This window comes from Parasteatoda tepidariorum, chromosome X1 (assembly GCF_043381705.1).
Source record: "Parasteatoda tepidariorum isolate YZ-2023 chromosome X1, CAS_Ptep_4.0, whole genome shotgun sequence".
NCBI lineage: Eukaryota > Metazoa > Arthropoda > Arachnida > Araneae > Theridiidae > Parasteatoda > Parasteatoda tepidariorum.
This window is the reverse complement of record NC_092214.1, coordinates 67,949,509-67,965,355: the sequence shown is the minus strand read 5'-3', so window position 1 is coordinate 67,965,355 and position 15,847 is coordinate 67,949,509. Positions and strand designations below refer to the sequence as shown.

The 15,847-nt window shown below is 29.8% G+C and overlaps 1 protein-coding gene across 2 annotated transcripts in view; it reads right to left on the bottom strand.

Moving 5' to 3' along the window:
• Positions 1–1,070: 1,070 nt before the first annotated feature.
• LOC107451023 (mediator of RNA polymerase II transcription subunit 26) overlaps positions 1,071–15,847 on the bottom strand; it is a 35,311-nt gene continuing 20,534 nt past the window's right edge. For both annotated transcript variants that reach the window (XM_071187651.1, XM_016066989.3), the window contains 2 exons: positions 10,157–11,728; positions 1,071–1,295 (listed from right to left, as the gene is read on the bottom strand). In XM_071187651.1, coding sequence (XP_071043752.1) covers positions 1,113–1,295; positions 10,157–11,728 — 1,755 coding nt within the window. In that variant the 3' untranslated portion in view covers positions 1,071–1,112. The remainder of the gene's footprint in view (positions 1,296–10,156; positions 11,729–15,847) is intronic.

The following is a 15,847-nucleotide window of genomic DNA, read 5'->3' as shown; positions in this document are numbered from 1 at the left end:
CACAAATTAAAGCGGGATTCGTCAGAAAACACGACATGCTGATTGGCCCATTGTAGCCGCAGGCGGCAATGGTTTAGCGTGATGGTGATCTTGTATAAAGGAGTCCTTGCACGCAGTCCACGCTGCATTTGACGTCTACGAATTAATGAAGCACACAAGGAAACACCTGTAGCTATTGACCACTGTGCTGCCAGTTGTTTAGAGGGAGCCGTACGGCCTATCATCGCGAGCTAACGTGACATTTCGGGGTCCACTGCTTCCAAAGACGCATCCCTGTGCAGCGGCTACTGCACGATGCTCAATCCAGCTTCACGAAGGCTGATGATTCTCCCCATTTCTAACTCCGTAAGTTGTTGAAATCTCGCTCTCTTTCGTCGATTAGTTGTTGTTAATTTACGTCGCACTAGAGCTGCACAATGGGCTATTGGCGACGGTCTGGGAAACATCCCGGAGGATGATCCGAAGACATGCCATCACAATTTTGATCCTCTGCGGAGGGGATGGCACCCCCGCTTCGGTAGCACAGTTTAACGAGGACCAATACCGCACACCCTCGGTCCCTACGCAGTCTCTTTCGTCGAAGAGGCATAAGTAACGTCTGAGCTAACGTTTACCACAAGCAGATAACCATACACGCCTCGCTACAGCCGTCTAATCATTTGCATATTATGCTCTACTTTGCATTTCCTGAAAATTTCAGCTCACTCGCATAAGTCCTTCATGGTGTTGCAATTTTCACAAATAATGAGTCTATATCATACTCAGGATTCCCCCCCCCCAAAAAAAAATGCTGCTTATAATAGGCCCTATAAAATGTTTAATTTGCAAATGATAATAACCATTTGCCGACAAATTGGGATGTCCCCGCTTGGCAAATAGTTGAAGCTGTTAAATAAGGCGCAATTCGTTCGGTCGGCAGTGTTAAAAACTTTTTATCAAGGAAGAAATTAACAGAATTTTAACTTCTGGTGTTCCGATTTGCGCCTGTTTATAAGTTCATCAAATGAATTTCATTACAATACAATCTCAGATAATTTGCAGACAAATAAGACAATAACCAGAAAAATTAATATGGTTTTTTTCAGTATGGATTTATTTTAATAGAAAATTTTTTAATGAATAAAACAAAAAAAATTTTTCATCTTGTCTACAATTTTTACCCGTTCTCTTTTTCTGATAGCAATTTTTTTCACCATTTTTTTTCTCCAAAAAAACTGAGGTGGGAAATAATCTGCAGGTGCTGTGATAGTCTGTAGCGCCCGCCTGAGGGTTTCTGCAACTGGGTCTTTGATCAACTATAGCAGTGGAAAAAAGGAGCAAGTCAACATTTCAGCACTATTTTCTGTCATTAAAAATAGCATATAAAACTATGGCTGACGGTAAAAAACTGTTTAAAAGTATAAAAAAATTTTTTCTAAAAAAATATATTTGATTCCTTGAATATTTCTTATGAAACATTTAAGGAAATATGTTGCAAAAAGAAATGGTTAACCAACATAGTATAAATCAAAAGTAATAAGGACAAACCACAAGTCATTTAATTGAACTTGATTTTTTTGTTGTTGTTTCAAGCAGTCTCAAGAGTAGTAAAAAAGGAAGTGCACAAGGGTCGTTTGTCTGTCGCCCAGCAGATTCTTATCAAACTCAATATCAATAATCATCAATCAATATAAAACTAGCCATACATTTTAGTTATTTCTGCAATCATGAACACAAAAAAAAATTTAATTATCTATTAAATGATGAGGGCCACTTCAAAAATCATAAGAACGGACAATTTTTTTTTAAGAAGGACCTTTAAATATCACTCAGTAGTAGCTACAGGAGTATTAGCAATATACTAAAGCGATAAAAGTAGAACATAATTAAGACAAAAAAAAAAGAAAAGAATTGGTGAATAAGACTGCTAATGTATCAAATTATTTATTAGTCAGGTTCCCTTATTTAAAGGCTTGCATTTTATTTAGAAAGCTAGGATTAAGACTTAGAGATAAAAAAAAGGGAATTTTAAAACATCAATTAGGTAATATTTTTTGTGCTTTTTGTAGTTTCAAATTAACGTTATTCTGTCATTAATAAACCAGACATTCTCACGATAAGCTCAGTCCAATATACAACAAGTGATTGTTGGAAGAAATTATCAGAAATTCCCCCCCCCCCNCCCCCCCCCCCAATGTGTAGTTTTTTAGTACTTTTTCAAGCGAACGATCTCTTAAATGTTAGTCATTCCGGAATTACTTTTTAGATTATCAATTGTATAGTTTTGTGTTTGACTAAGTAGTTCATTAATTCTTTGGCGAAGTAACGAAATTAAAATTTTGGGGAATCTCGGGAAAATTTTGTCAGAATTCCGCGAATTAGTTGAAGAATCATATGCCTGAACATATCAGCCAGGATTAGGGAGATCATTCACTAAGCTGAAAAACTAGATTAGTGAATTATGACAAGAGTGTTCAATTCCTAATTGTTATTCTACAATCCTAAATTATTATTTTTATAATTTTCTGGTGACCGAGTATGCTGTGAAATAATTTTTACTGTAATATAAAAATTTAAAATATATATTAAGTTAAAAAAAAAAAAAAATCAATTTTCCTGATTAGACAAAAATCTATCACGAGGACAGAAGAATGGCAACTCAGAAAAACTAAACATAAATGAAATTTATAAATTAACCTTCGAAGCAAGGTAAACTATTATTACAACTACAAAGCTTTAAGATTAAGCTAATAAATAAAATATCACTAAAGATGAATTATATTTATTTTTAAAAAATATAAGAAACCTATTAGGAGGGGGAAAAAAGCACAAATAATATATCAACCTGCCATATGTAGGTATGATCATTGTATACACTGGCAGTAGTTCAATGGACAAACAAGTCTTAATTCTTTGCTTTCAGATTGAGGAAACATATCAATATGCAGCCCAAAGCAGAAATCTTATTTATTCATGTAAGTAACCTTTGGTCCTGTGCACACAAACATTCAATGAAAATTCATCACAAGTCTAGAAAATGTCATAAAACATAATGAATGATAAAGTAATGAAGTATAATCTTTCAGTTTAATTCATTCAAAAAATTTAATTACTAACGTAATTAATATAAGCATTTTAAAAACTGAACACACATACAAATTCATATAAAACATTTGATACAAATGTTATTTAAATAAATGATACAATAGTGATATTATAATATGATCCAACAGATAGAAATGAACATTAAATATTTGTTTGAACAATCAATTTCCTTCAGATAACAGTAAAAGTAATTTATTATAATAAAAGTGACAAAACACTTGCTATACACTTTTTTTATACAACAGATTTCCTTATTTGTCAGATGAAACATATTTACATAATCTAAATTAAATGCTTAGTTATAAATAAGGAAAAATTAAATTGCTAGTAAACATAAGTTTCAACAATAAATAAGCTAAAAACATGTTCAATAAAATTATAATAGGACAAATAACTAACAACTAAGAAATAATTAAAATTTGTATCTTTAGAAATATATAATATTGGAGAACATTGAAGCAGAAAAATTCATTTGGAAAGCTTTGTTGAAGATATAACTTTCTAAAATAATCTTATATCACATTCAATACACTTCAGATTAAAGAGAGAAAAAAAAAATACTCATTTTTCTGTGAAAGTCAATGATTATAAATTAATCAGCTTATCCATTAAATATAATTCTTGAAATAAATTGATAATCGTAACCATTGAAAATAACTGTATCATTAAAATTATATGAAGCATGAAATCAATATATGAATAATGAATTCAATTGAATATTTGCAATCCAAATCAACTGTGAATACTTGACAGATTTGAAGAATTCTACGATTTTCCAGGCATAGTATGCAAGACCTCTACTTATAACAAGTTAAAAGAGAAACTTCATAATAAATTGCATAGATGGCTTTTTACCCAAGCCCTTTTTTGGTGTTTTGTTACAATATTGGTAACAAAATACAACTTTTTAGATTTAAAGGGGGAAAAAAAAAGAAAGAGTGAAATACAACAAAACTTAGCCAACTGAAGGTTAAAATATAACACTTGATTTACTTGCTTAGAAAAATGAACTTTAACTTAGGCGACTACAAAATATAGGAAAAAATTAATACATGCCATTAAAAAAATTAAAAGTTTTCGAAAAAGGTAACCCCTTTTTTAAATAAACAGTTTACTTAATGGGTTCAGAGAAAGAGGCAAATAAAATCTTTCAGGCCAATTTGTGAAAATTGCATTTAATAAACCATTGATGGAAATATACTAGAGATCACTACTAGCACATAAAGGTATATATAAAATGAATTTGAATTAAATATTTTAAACACTAGGAGCAGTACAGTAATTCATCACAGGTTCAGAAATATTGCTGCTTTCTGATTTTTAAAAACTGTTATAAGAACATAAATGGAACTGACAATTGTAGCAAAATACATCAATAAATAGTAAGTATGCATTGCTATTGTTTTAATGTAATTAAATTTTTACAAACACAATTTTTGTTTTAATTGCAGACTAGACAGACAAATGTTTTTCATTATCTATTTCAATCAAAACAAATTATAGTTAAAATACTTATGTTTCCATTTATATATATATAAAAAAAGTTTTATAACACTAGTTAAACAAGGCTTAAAATGTCAAATTTTTAAAGAGTACAAAGAGCAGAAATTTTTTACAAAATGATATTACAGCATTGATAAATAGAAATTAACATAATGAGCTAATGCTAAAAACTTGTGTTACACATTTACTATTTTCAAATGAAAATATATAACAGAAGTAGGTGTTCTACTGCATTTTCAAGTCTTGGATGTCAAGGCAATAGCTGCATGATCTGTCAATGTGTTAACTAGCAGTTCACAAATTATTATTGCCTTTTCTCTGGGTTGCTTGCTCAAAACATTCTTTAAGACCCTGATGCAATTGAAACAAAATTTTATTGAACTACTGGTCTTTGCTGAAAAAAATTTCCTGATTCAACTGTAACATTTTAAAATTTTTTGTTACTTGACCAGCTTGATAGTTTGACTTCGAACTATTTCTGAATTATCTCAAAGTAGATACTCTGTTTAATGGCGGTGGTGGAGACATACTAGGGGGATAGCTAGATAAAAACCTGATTATGTGTTCATATTCAAGCACTCAGTGACAATTTTATGTAAATGTACTGATTAAACAATGGTTTCCTAGTTTCTAACTAAGGGATGCAAATGTTTCAAATTACATATCAGCATTTATCAAGTAATTGCACACATGGAGTTATCTGTTGTCCTTTTTTTCTTCATCCATATTTGTTGTTTGTCTTTTCTCAAAATAAATGGACAAACTTTAATTATCATTTTTTGAAAGTAATTGCAATTGTATTATTTCATTACAAGTTACAAACAAATCTTCCTGATATAGACTTATGTTTCATGATCTACTTAGTTATGTTTTTCGATACATAAATATTTTGAAATTGCAAAAAACTTGGGAATTACTAATATAAGACATACATTAAAATGCATTTGTATCATATTATATAAATTTAAAATATATAATCAAAAGAGCTTAAAAAAAAAAGAATTTTACAAATCTGCTGATAATACTTCGAAACATTTAGAGCTTTTCAGTAATATTTCAGATGATTATAGACACCAATATTTATAAGATCAAAACTCTGCAGCAGACGTTGCTTCAAAAGTGACAGTTAAAAATTCTTCTCTAGCCCATAGTTGAAAAAACGCCTATTAATTCTTCATAAGTGAAGAAAGAAAATAGCACACATGACCAGCCAAAAGAGAAGTTTCTTAGATAAGCAACTATTATCTAACCTAAATGACCTCATGCTACAGTTGAATTGCAGAAACAGTCTACGACTGCTGGAGCAGTACGAAAGATATGAGCAAAGGAGCGTGTTTTAGTTGCATCAGGGTATAAGTAAAGTCACAATAAAACAATACTTAGAAAATATAATATTTATTTTATTGATTTGGTGCAAAATAGTGGAAGGTAACTTTTCCAACAAAAGAGACTTTTCACCTAAGAATTCTTTAGTATTGTATTCAGATTGGCAATAAGTTTTCAGAATTTCCACAAAACACTCAAAAAGCAATTCGAAAATATAGCTTGTTGTATTGACTCAACCTTCCATTTGTAATGCTTCACACATTCCTAAGAAGCTCTGCCTACAAAGTATACTGTAGTACACAATTTCAAAATCCTTGAGTAGACACTTTTTATATTGGGAATTCAATTAATCGCAGTTATACTCTTAAGAAAATAAGGCAGTATGTTTAAAAATAAATTACTTTTTTTCTGGGGATTCAGAAAAGATAGATTTTCATAGAATTAGACTGAGTAAACAAATTAAACAATGTGGCTGCCAGTTTACCTTTTGACATGCTCCCGATAATATAAGAATCCTATAATGAATTGATAGGGTTAACAACGTATCTCAAAACTCCACTTATAGACAGCATACTTTTAATAAAAGTTAAGGATTTTTTCTTGTTTCTTAAAACATTGTTGCTGTTAAAATATTGCCTAGTATTTGTTAGAGCAATATGTTACCTATTAAATACAAAAGCTATCAGAGTAGGTCGGATTTGGGTGATTTAAAGGTTCAAAGCTAAAATACAGTACATCCCAAAACAAAGTTGAATGTAGTACTGGTTTCAAACCATTTCGAAACTGGCACATTAATTTTTTAAAAATGATTTATATAATTTATTTGGGATTCAAATTTTTAGGATATATATTTCAAATTTTCCTATCTTAAAGACTGATATCTGAACCAGTTGAATCAGAGCACTGGTTAAATTCTAGAGCAATAAATCATTTTACAATAACATTTGTGACAACACTAGAAATAATACTGAACATTTTGAAGTCACTGCAATAGGCTTTTATTGATACCTGGAGTAATTCTGTTATTTTTTTCAGCATCACTTATAGCTGTGTGCATAAATAACTTATAGTTCATAAGCTAAAAATTTTAACAGAACAAAAGTCTTGCAATTTTAAATAAAATTCATTTGGAGATACTTGTAAAATGAGTAAAATAACAGTACGTGCAATATGATTAATTGGTAAATTTTTTTTATGTAACTATATAAACAAAGATAAATTTGTTTGCTTTATGTAAAATAAAAAACACAAATTGTATAACTATCAATTAAAAATGAAACTAAAAATATAGATAGTTTAAATAAATAAAAAAAAAGCTAGCACTAACAAATTTGTTAAAATTGGAAAATTCTAAATGTAAAAGACAAGTTCTGAAAAAGGTAATTATTCTGGTCATTCAGGATGTTATATGAAGGTTATTAAATATTGTCAAAAATATTTAAATATGAAGGCATATAGATGTTTTTTAATTTAGCAGTATTGAAACAGCATAAATGTCAGGAATAATATGCAGGCAGCACTATTAAGGACATTATCAGCAAAAGGAAAAATACTGTAAAAAATTCGAAAACTCACCATTAAAACTTATCATTTTCAGCAAACACTTAAACTTTTTTCAAAGGTTTCAAATAGTGTGCAGTAATCCTTAAAATTTAAATTTTTTTTTTTTTAAAAGTAAAACATGCCTGGCCAAAAATTAGTTTAAAAACTAGTTTTAAACATCCAAAAACCAGATCTCTAATTCAGATAATTTTGACTACTATAAACCAACATATCTTTTTGAAATACTAACAGCCAACTAATAATAACTACAGGCACAGTGTGTTATAAATAGGAAGTATTAAATGAATGGAAAAAAAAGCACAATTTAAGATTTTCTATATGAAGTCTCAATAAATCAAAGTTATTAATAAAGAGAACAAAAGCAATTTAACAATATGAGATTTAAAGAATAGAATGTAATCGTAAAATATTTTAAAATTATTTGTACCAAAACATCAATGACAAAATAGAACTTTTCCTGATATTTCAATTTCCTACTCATGTATAAAGGCAAATACATGGCACTTTAATATGCATAGTCAGCCATAATGAATTGAAGTTTTTTGCTCCCAGAAAATTAGGAAAGTAAACAATCAAGTAGTCTGACTTTTCTTTAAAATACATTTTTTATAGATATGTAAATTGAAAAGTAAGAATGCAGACTATTTACTTTTGTAAGTGATAATACCAATTTTCCTTCGCAAAAAGGTTGATTTTATAGCTTGCAAAACTACAATGCACAACTAAAGGTTTTTACAAAAATTAAGACCTTACTTAATTAAAAAAAAGAAAGAAAAAAAACTTAATGCTTAATAATGGTGAGGACTGGGTATTCAAATAAAAGTTAATTGAATTAAAAAAAAATCCCAACTATATGTGACTAGAATAAAAGAAATTTAAAAAATTTAATACATCTGAAATACAATTGACTAATAAATATATCCATAGAATTCATTTTAAAATATAATTTTTCTTTTAAAGCAACAGAAATTTACATAGTTTAAGAAATGAAAAATATAATTCTAAATTAACCAGAAAAAAATTAAATAAATTTGAATGAAAGTAATTTTTAAGATTATAAATGTATAAAAAATTCCCTGAAATTCAGATCAGAGGAAATTTATAAGTAAAGACAGATGATTCCTAAATGAAGTAACAGGGAAATTAACAGGGTTGGCATGATTAAAATAACCTGATTTTTTTTTCTTTCAAAATCATTTCTGTCCAAAATAGTTTTTATGCCACTTAATTTATAAATATATTAGTTAAATTGTGGATTTTTTAATTCTATGTTTGATTTCATTGATGGAAATTTTTTTTTAATGATAAAAGTGATAATTTAAAATTATAAATTTTTATTAACTTTAAATTGCTGTTTAATAAACATATTTCAATTATAATCTTTCAGTTTTGTTTATTTAAATTAAAGCACTTTTTAAACACTAAATATTCATTTTTTTCTATTAAAAAATGAAAGATTCTGTAAAGAATAATTGATTTCTTTATCTAAACTACTATATTCTTTAATATCTGACTGACAAATTGGGTCTTTACAAATTCATTAGGGTGCTGATGAGCTTGAATAAAACTTATGGACTGCATTTATTCAGAGCAATTCATTTGCAAGATTTAAATAATAATTTTAACCACTTTAGTTAGAATTAATAATTGTCCTAGGTATAATATTAATACATTTTACCAGAGCTTAGAAGGCAAATATATATAAAAAAATCTAGATTCAAATAAGTAAAAAAAATCTTGATTAAAAAAAAATTTATACCAACCCCGGATTAAGTCTAATGGATGGTTAATAGATAATAACCAAGATTCTTAAAACTAAATGAAGTTTTGTGAAACATCCTCTAAACATTCGGTAGAATAAGTTTTTCTCTGAGCAGATTTTACAAGATATTATTAGTTCGGTTAACTTAATCATGTCTTAAATTATAAACAGAACTGAAAAAAAAAAAAAAATTACAATTAATCAAAGAAACGAGTTACTATGTTTCAGATGTAATTGCTTAATTAAGCTATTTATTCCGGATTATTATTTATTTTTTTAACTCTGTCGTTTGAAATTTTAAAACAGACTTCATAAGGCAATAAATCTGCATAAATTAATCAATTCCTAATAATTTGAATTCTGGCTTTGATGTAAACTTGATACCAGAAATGTTAATCCAAATTTTTTTTTTGCTCAGCTTTATTTGGTTAACCATCCATTAAGTTAAACAGATAAGAATGTCAGAGAAAAAATATATTTTTAATTCAGACAGTTTAACAAATCATTTAATTTCAATTGCCATCACCACTTAAAAAGATAGAAAAATTAGAATCTATGTTTTCAAACATAAAGGACATAGTAGTTCGAAAGTGGAATGACAAATAACAATGCATAACTCACTTCATAAAAATAACATTTAAGAAGAAAAATATAGTTTAATGTTGATAAGGAAACATTTAACTTAAACCAGTTAAAAGATATTGTAGAAAAAAAAAGGAAGGCAAAATGTGCTGTACTGCAACTGTAACAAAAAATATAGATATAAAAATTAATTTTAGATATCACATCATTAAACCATATGAAATATATACTCTTTATCAGAAAGGTTCCTTTATATGGTATTAAAAAAGGAAATCAATTCCTTGACTTCACCATAGAACAATTCATTATCTAATCAGTATTTACATAAGGCATTACTTGAAAGCTTTCCCCTAGGTAAGATCTTTGTTCACTGCATTCAACCCAAGACTTCCAATTACCATGACAATCATAAATACCGTTCACAAACTCCCAGGAATTTTGCAACTTATTTAAATCATCTGTCACAGACACAGATTGGCTTGGTGAAGAATAGGCCTCTTCAAGATCAATTTCAGCTAGATTAATTGGAGGCAAAGCTGAAAGTATGCTTTTAATTTCCTCATCAACTGGATCTGGAAAAGAAATGCGTGAGGAAACTTCCAAGTTAGTATTTATCACAGAAGGAACATCTGAAACAAGATGTGAATTGTAGTCACTTAAATTTGATATACTAGAATCATTTATTGGGCTCACATTGTTTTCATTCCTAGCTGATTGAATCAAAAACTTTTTTAACAACTCAGATTTTGTTCGTGACATTTCAGCTTCAGAACAGTTAAGAGAGTCAATTGAGGTTAGACTATTAGGAGAGAGTACAGTATTTAAACCTTTTTTTGCTTGCAAGTCAGCAATTAATTGCTGAGTTGTTTTTACTTTAGGATGTTTTGAGCCTGAAGGAAGGGAAGCTAAGACATCTCCTAACTTGTTTTCATGAAGCTCATTTTTATCAAAGCTCCTTTTTCGCTTTGTAGTTTTTAAGTTTGTAGTTAGAGATTTTTCACTTGTAACACAATTGGAATTGCTAACAGAAGAATTAATTATAATGGAACTTTCACTAGGTGACACATTTTCATTAACCTCGCTCATACCATTTCCAATAGGAGAATCATCAAGAGTGATCACTTCTATTATTTCAGGAGATGAACAATTGCTATAAGAGTTTTCTTTCCGTAGGCGTTTATTAGCAGCATTAGTTTTAGCAATGTCCAAGCTGGAATGGGCATTTGTAGAAGCCAATATTGGCGACATATTTTGTGATACACTGATGGAAGGACTAATAGAGCTAGAATTACTCTTACGCCCAGGACTAACATTGGATGAACTTTTCTGTAAAGCAGTACATATTCCACTAGATGTTATATTGCTACTTTCCTTAAGATCTGATGGACTAAGAGGTGCAAAGACTTGCATATTTTTACTTTGATTGCTTACAATTAGTAAGTTTTTATTAATAATAGAGTTTGAATCTGTTCGGATATTTAGTTGACAACCAACTTTAAGGGGTGCATAGTTAGATGGCATAGATGATAAATTTGATCCCTGAAACACAGCAGAATTTAATAGTGGGCTATTTGAGGCACTAGAGAAATAGGGACTAGAAGAACGTTCAATTATGATCGATGGACTTGAGGTTTTATACCTTGGCGTACCAGGCACTGATGCACATATTTTTATAGTTCTATTTCCCGGTCCAGGTCCAGGACCAAAACCTGGACCAGGTCCTGGTCCTAATACAGTCATGCTTCCAGGAGATGAAATACTGTTATGTGTATCTTCACCATTTATTCGTTCTTGTGTTTGTGGAAGAAGTTTCCTCCAGCTTTTCACAAGATCTTTTGCTCGCCGTGCTAATTGTTCGTTATTAGTCCTTTTTCTCAATTCATTTATGTATCTACCAATCCTGGTTCTCTGTAACAATAAAAAAAAGCAAACATATTAAAAAAAAACCAATAAGTCCAATTTTGACACACAAGTGATACAGAATCAAATCTTAGTCAAAGACAGTTGAAAGTATACACTAATATCAGATAAATTTTAAAAAGCAATTCACACATGCTTTATAAAGAGGTGTTTAAGGGTGGTGCACTAAATGTTAATATCTTGAAAATAAATTAATGTGCAAAAATGATTTTTCTAAATATCAGTTAAGAAAAATTCACAAGTTGATTATACTTTTTTTTTTTATAAAACTTTGTTAGTTATTTTTAATATATAGTACACCCACGAACTTTAAATAGAAAAAAAATCTAAAAGAATTTAGATACATTACACTTATAAATAACAATCAATCTAATCACACTTTCTTTAGACATCATTAAAGATATTTAAATTGAAATATAACCATTTAACATCAGTTAAAAATTCAATTAGTCATATGTTATGCAACATACAATTAAGATTTTATAGCTAAAACTCTTAAATGAGATCCATCGTAATTTCAAGAAACAAATTTCAGACTGAACCAATAGACAGGACAAATATAACGAATAACTCTTTTCTCTGTTGACCTCTTAGATTGCCAAAAACTTTTTAGCTTCAGTTCAGATATTTTTATCCCTTTTTGACGCAGAAAAAACAGAATACAATTTTTTAATTCAGCAAGCTATTTTAGTTTTTAGAGAATAATAAAGTCCGTCTGATTTATTGAATAAAATTAAATTTTCGAACAAGCACAGTCTAAAAAAAGCACTAGAAAATAGGTAATTTTAGAATTAATTTTCTTGGATAATACTTTTTAACTAAAAGATCAAAGCACAGAAAAAAAAAATTTAAAAATATTTTTTAATTACAAATATGCCCTAAACAGGTTTTAAAAGGGATCCCAAGATCCATCAGTAGTTATTCTATGAACAGAAAAAAGTAGGTATACACAAGAAGCAATACACATTTTAATAAATTTTTTTCAAAAATTATATTTTTTTGATCATTACATTTGTGCACTTTTCAGGTATTTTTTTACTTCAAAAATTCAAAATCATTGCTCCATTAAAAAAACTTTTTCTTACAGGTCACTTATATGGATATATTAATTGTACTTTTTACAACATGAATTAAGCTCAATTTGATTTAAATTTTAAATATTTATTTAAGGAGCAACAAAATTAATGTCATTTAACATTTTCTATAACTTTTGATACTGAATTAATAAAACACTAAAAGAGGGAAAGATATTTAAAACAAATAAAAAATTTTTATCTTAGGAATTGCTGTAGGCAAGAAGTATTATTCTATAGAAGCAGTCAAAAGGGCATTTACATGACAAAAAACCCTTTAGAGCTTCTACTTTGCCAGTTTATGCTAAGTTCCAAACTTCAAACAACTTGCACAATTCTTCCTATTTTGCTTTTACTTTTATTTCAAATTTTTTGGAAGTGCTACAAGATTCCTTCTTACTGTAAATAGAATTGCAACACATTTTCACAAATGATTCAGGAAAATTTGAATAATTACAAGCTAAATTTTAGCTATACACAGAAATTTTTCGTCAGAAATACACATAATTCATGGGTAAATACAGGTTTTGACAGATAATTAAGTGATAGTGTTCTGGCAGTGGAAGGTAATTTTTTAAATTTTTTTTATACCACAACCATTCTGTGAAAAAAGTATTAAACATGTAATTAATGGGTTATTACTCTATGCATAATTAATAGGTTAATACAGGTTTTGACAGTTAATTAGGAGATAGTGTTGCGGAAAGTCATTTTTTGAATTATTTTTTCTTTAAAACATCACAATCTTGTGGAAAAAATTAATTTTTTAAAAATCCCTGTGTAACAAAAAGTACATTAATATTAAAGGCATAAATAGCATCCCCGCAACTTTCGGTGCATGAGGGTGTATGCTGTAGAAAATATAAAAATGAATAATTCTTTTTTAAAAAAAAATTTAAAAGGGATTTATTTTAATTCACTTTACAAATAATATTAACCCTTAAATTAAATATAATCATTGTAAGACATTGAGTTATTTTCTTAAATTATTATTATAAATTTCATTTCAATGCAATAAGTCCATAAGTGTATGTACGATGTTTAGATTTAGTACCTTTTCTAAATTCCGTGTTTCCATTGCAATTATTTTCAAATGTAAAGGTAGGTAGAGGGGACATAGACATATTTAGGATAGAATGTGCACGCGATAAAGGCAAATTAAAGCACTAGCTTGTAAAGCAGTATGAATCAAAGGAAACTGAAAAGACAAGTAAAGATAAAAGAAAATTCGATTCCCTTCCAGCATACCTCCCATCAGGGATCTCTTCCCCAACAACGCATCATTTATTTTTCAGCAGGATTCAGCTCCATGCCACACAGCAAAAGTATGCAAAGCATGGTTTCAAAATAAAGGCATAGATATATTACCATGGCCAGGAAGCAGCCCTGATCTCAATCCAATTGAAAATTTGCGGCGACGTTTGAAAATTCTTGTATGAAAAAAACGTCCAATAAAAGACAGCTTATTGAAGCTATAATTGATTCTTGGCACCATGTGATTACGAAAGATGAACTCCAAACACTCGTTCACTCGATGAAAAGAAGCCGTCTTAAAAAATAAGGGTTATCCTACTAAGTATTGATTGTGTAAGTATGACTTTACTGTATTTATCATTAAATTACCTTCAATTTGATATATAAACGTTTGTATTTAAGTGAAAATTATTATATTCTACAAGCACACAAAGTTGAAAAACATGAAACTTTCAAAAAATGTCCACACTTTTGGCCACCACTGTATAGATAAATAAAATTCTAAGTTTACAAACAAATTTATTGAATCCAAATATGATTAAATTAAAAACTGGTGTTTGAAGCAATGTTTGAAATCTAAGTTGGTTAGCTGATTCTTGACCACTAAAAAATTTTGTAAAAAATTCAGACTACAAGAAAGAAGACTATGGGTGAAAAACATGCTCACAAAAGCTGATTGGGAGAAAAAACAATTTTGCACATGGAAAGGAAAAGTTTTTTGCACAGTACAATACATTTTTACTGCATAGTAACTAGACAGTGGATATGTGCAATTGTATATTTTAGCACTCTCTGCCGTTCATGCATATAAATGAATATTTGTAGCATTTAATGTTTCCCCCCCTAAGACCAAACCTATCACTATTCTATTTATTCTAGTATAAGGATAGGACATTTTCTATTTTATTTTGGCGTCCTTATCACCTGAAAGGGTTAACTTGTTCGAGCCTGGCTCGGGTTGGTTGCAATCACACGAAAAAGACCAAGAAATGAGATGTGTGTCAGAGGGCCCATTTCAACTAGACATTCTTCTGTTCAGAACCTCAGAAAGGGATGGCCAGGTGTTCTACAAGCTGACACCTTTGTGACGAATAAATAAAGTTGTTAGGGAGAGAAAGACATTTCCTTTGACCGATTAGTTAATAGGTAGATTTAATAGATATTCAGAAATAGCTGCTATCCTAATACACTGAGGCCTTGTTACTTTGATAGATAAGATTGAATAAGTTGCGTAGTTAGTGAAGCTTCAAACGTATGATTTTTGACTGCTGAACTTTATGATGTGCTGAAAATTAAGTTGGCTAAATCAACTTTAATGAAGATACAGACTATGGGAAAACCCTGGGGGGTAATGCCTGCCGCCTCCACGTGGTGCTCCCTGGATACCCCTGACTGGGTAACTAAATGACAGGCAAACAAACATGATGAGCACAAATAAACCTTATGATACGGCATCATCTGTCGCACCTGTTAAAAAGGGATGCGTTCAGGAATTAGGCAGAGGTTCCTGTTCGAAAAATTCTTTACAGTCTCCAGTAGTACATGGTAAGCCCTTGGGTGAGCCCAGTGTTAATACCGCTGCTTTGCAGTCTACTTTGAAAGCCGGTGAGGAGTCCAAAGGCACAGGCCCTTCCTCTGTAGGAGTCTGGTCCCCAGAGGTACTCGGGGGACAGTGTGTCTGACGCTACTTGATTGTCCCAAAAGCCGGAAGAAAAAGCTTAGAAAATTGAGGGCCATTGAAGCGAGAGGCGGAGCTAAGAGACCTAGGTCTTCTGATGCA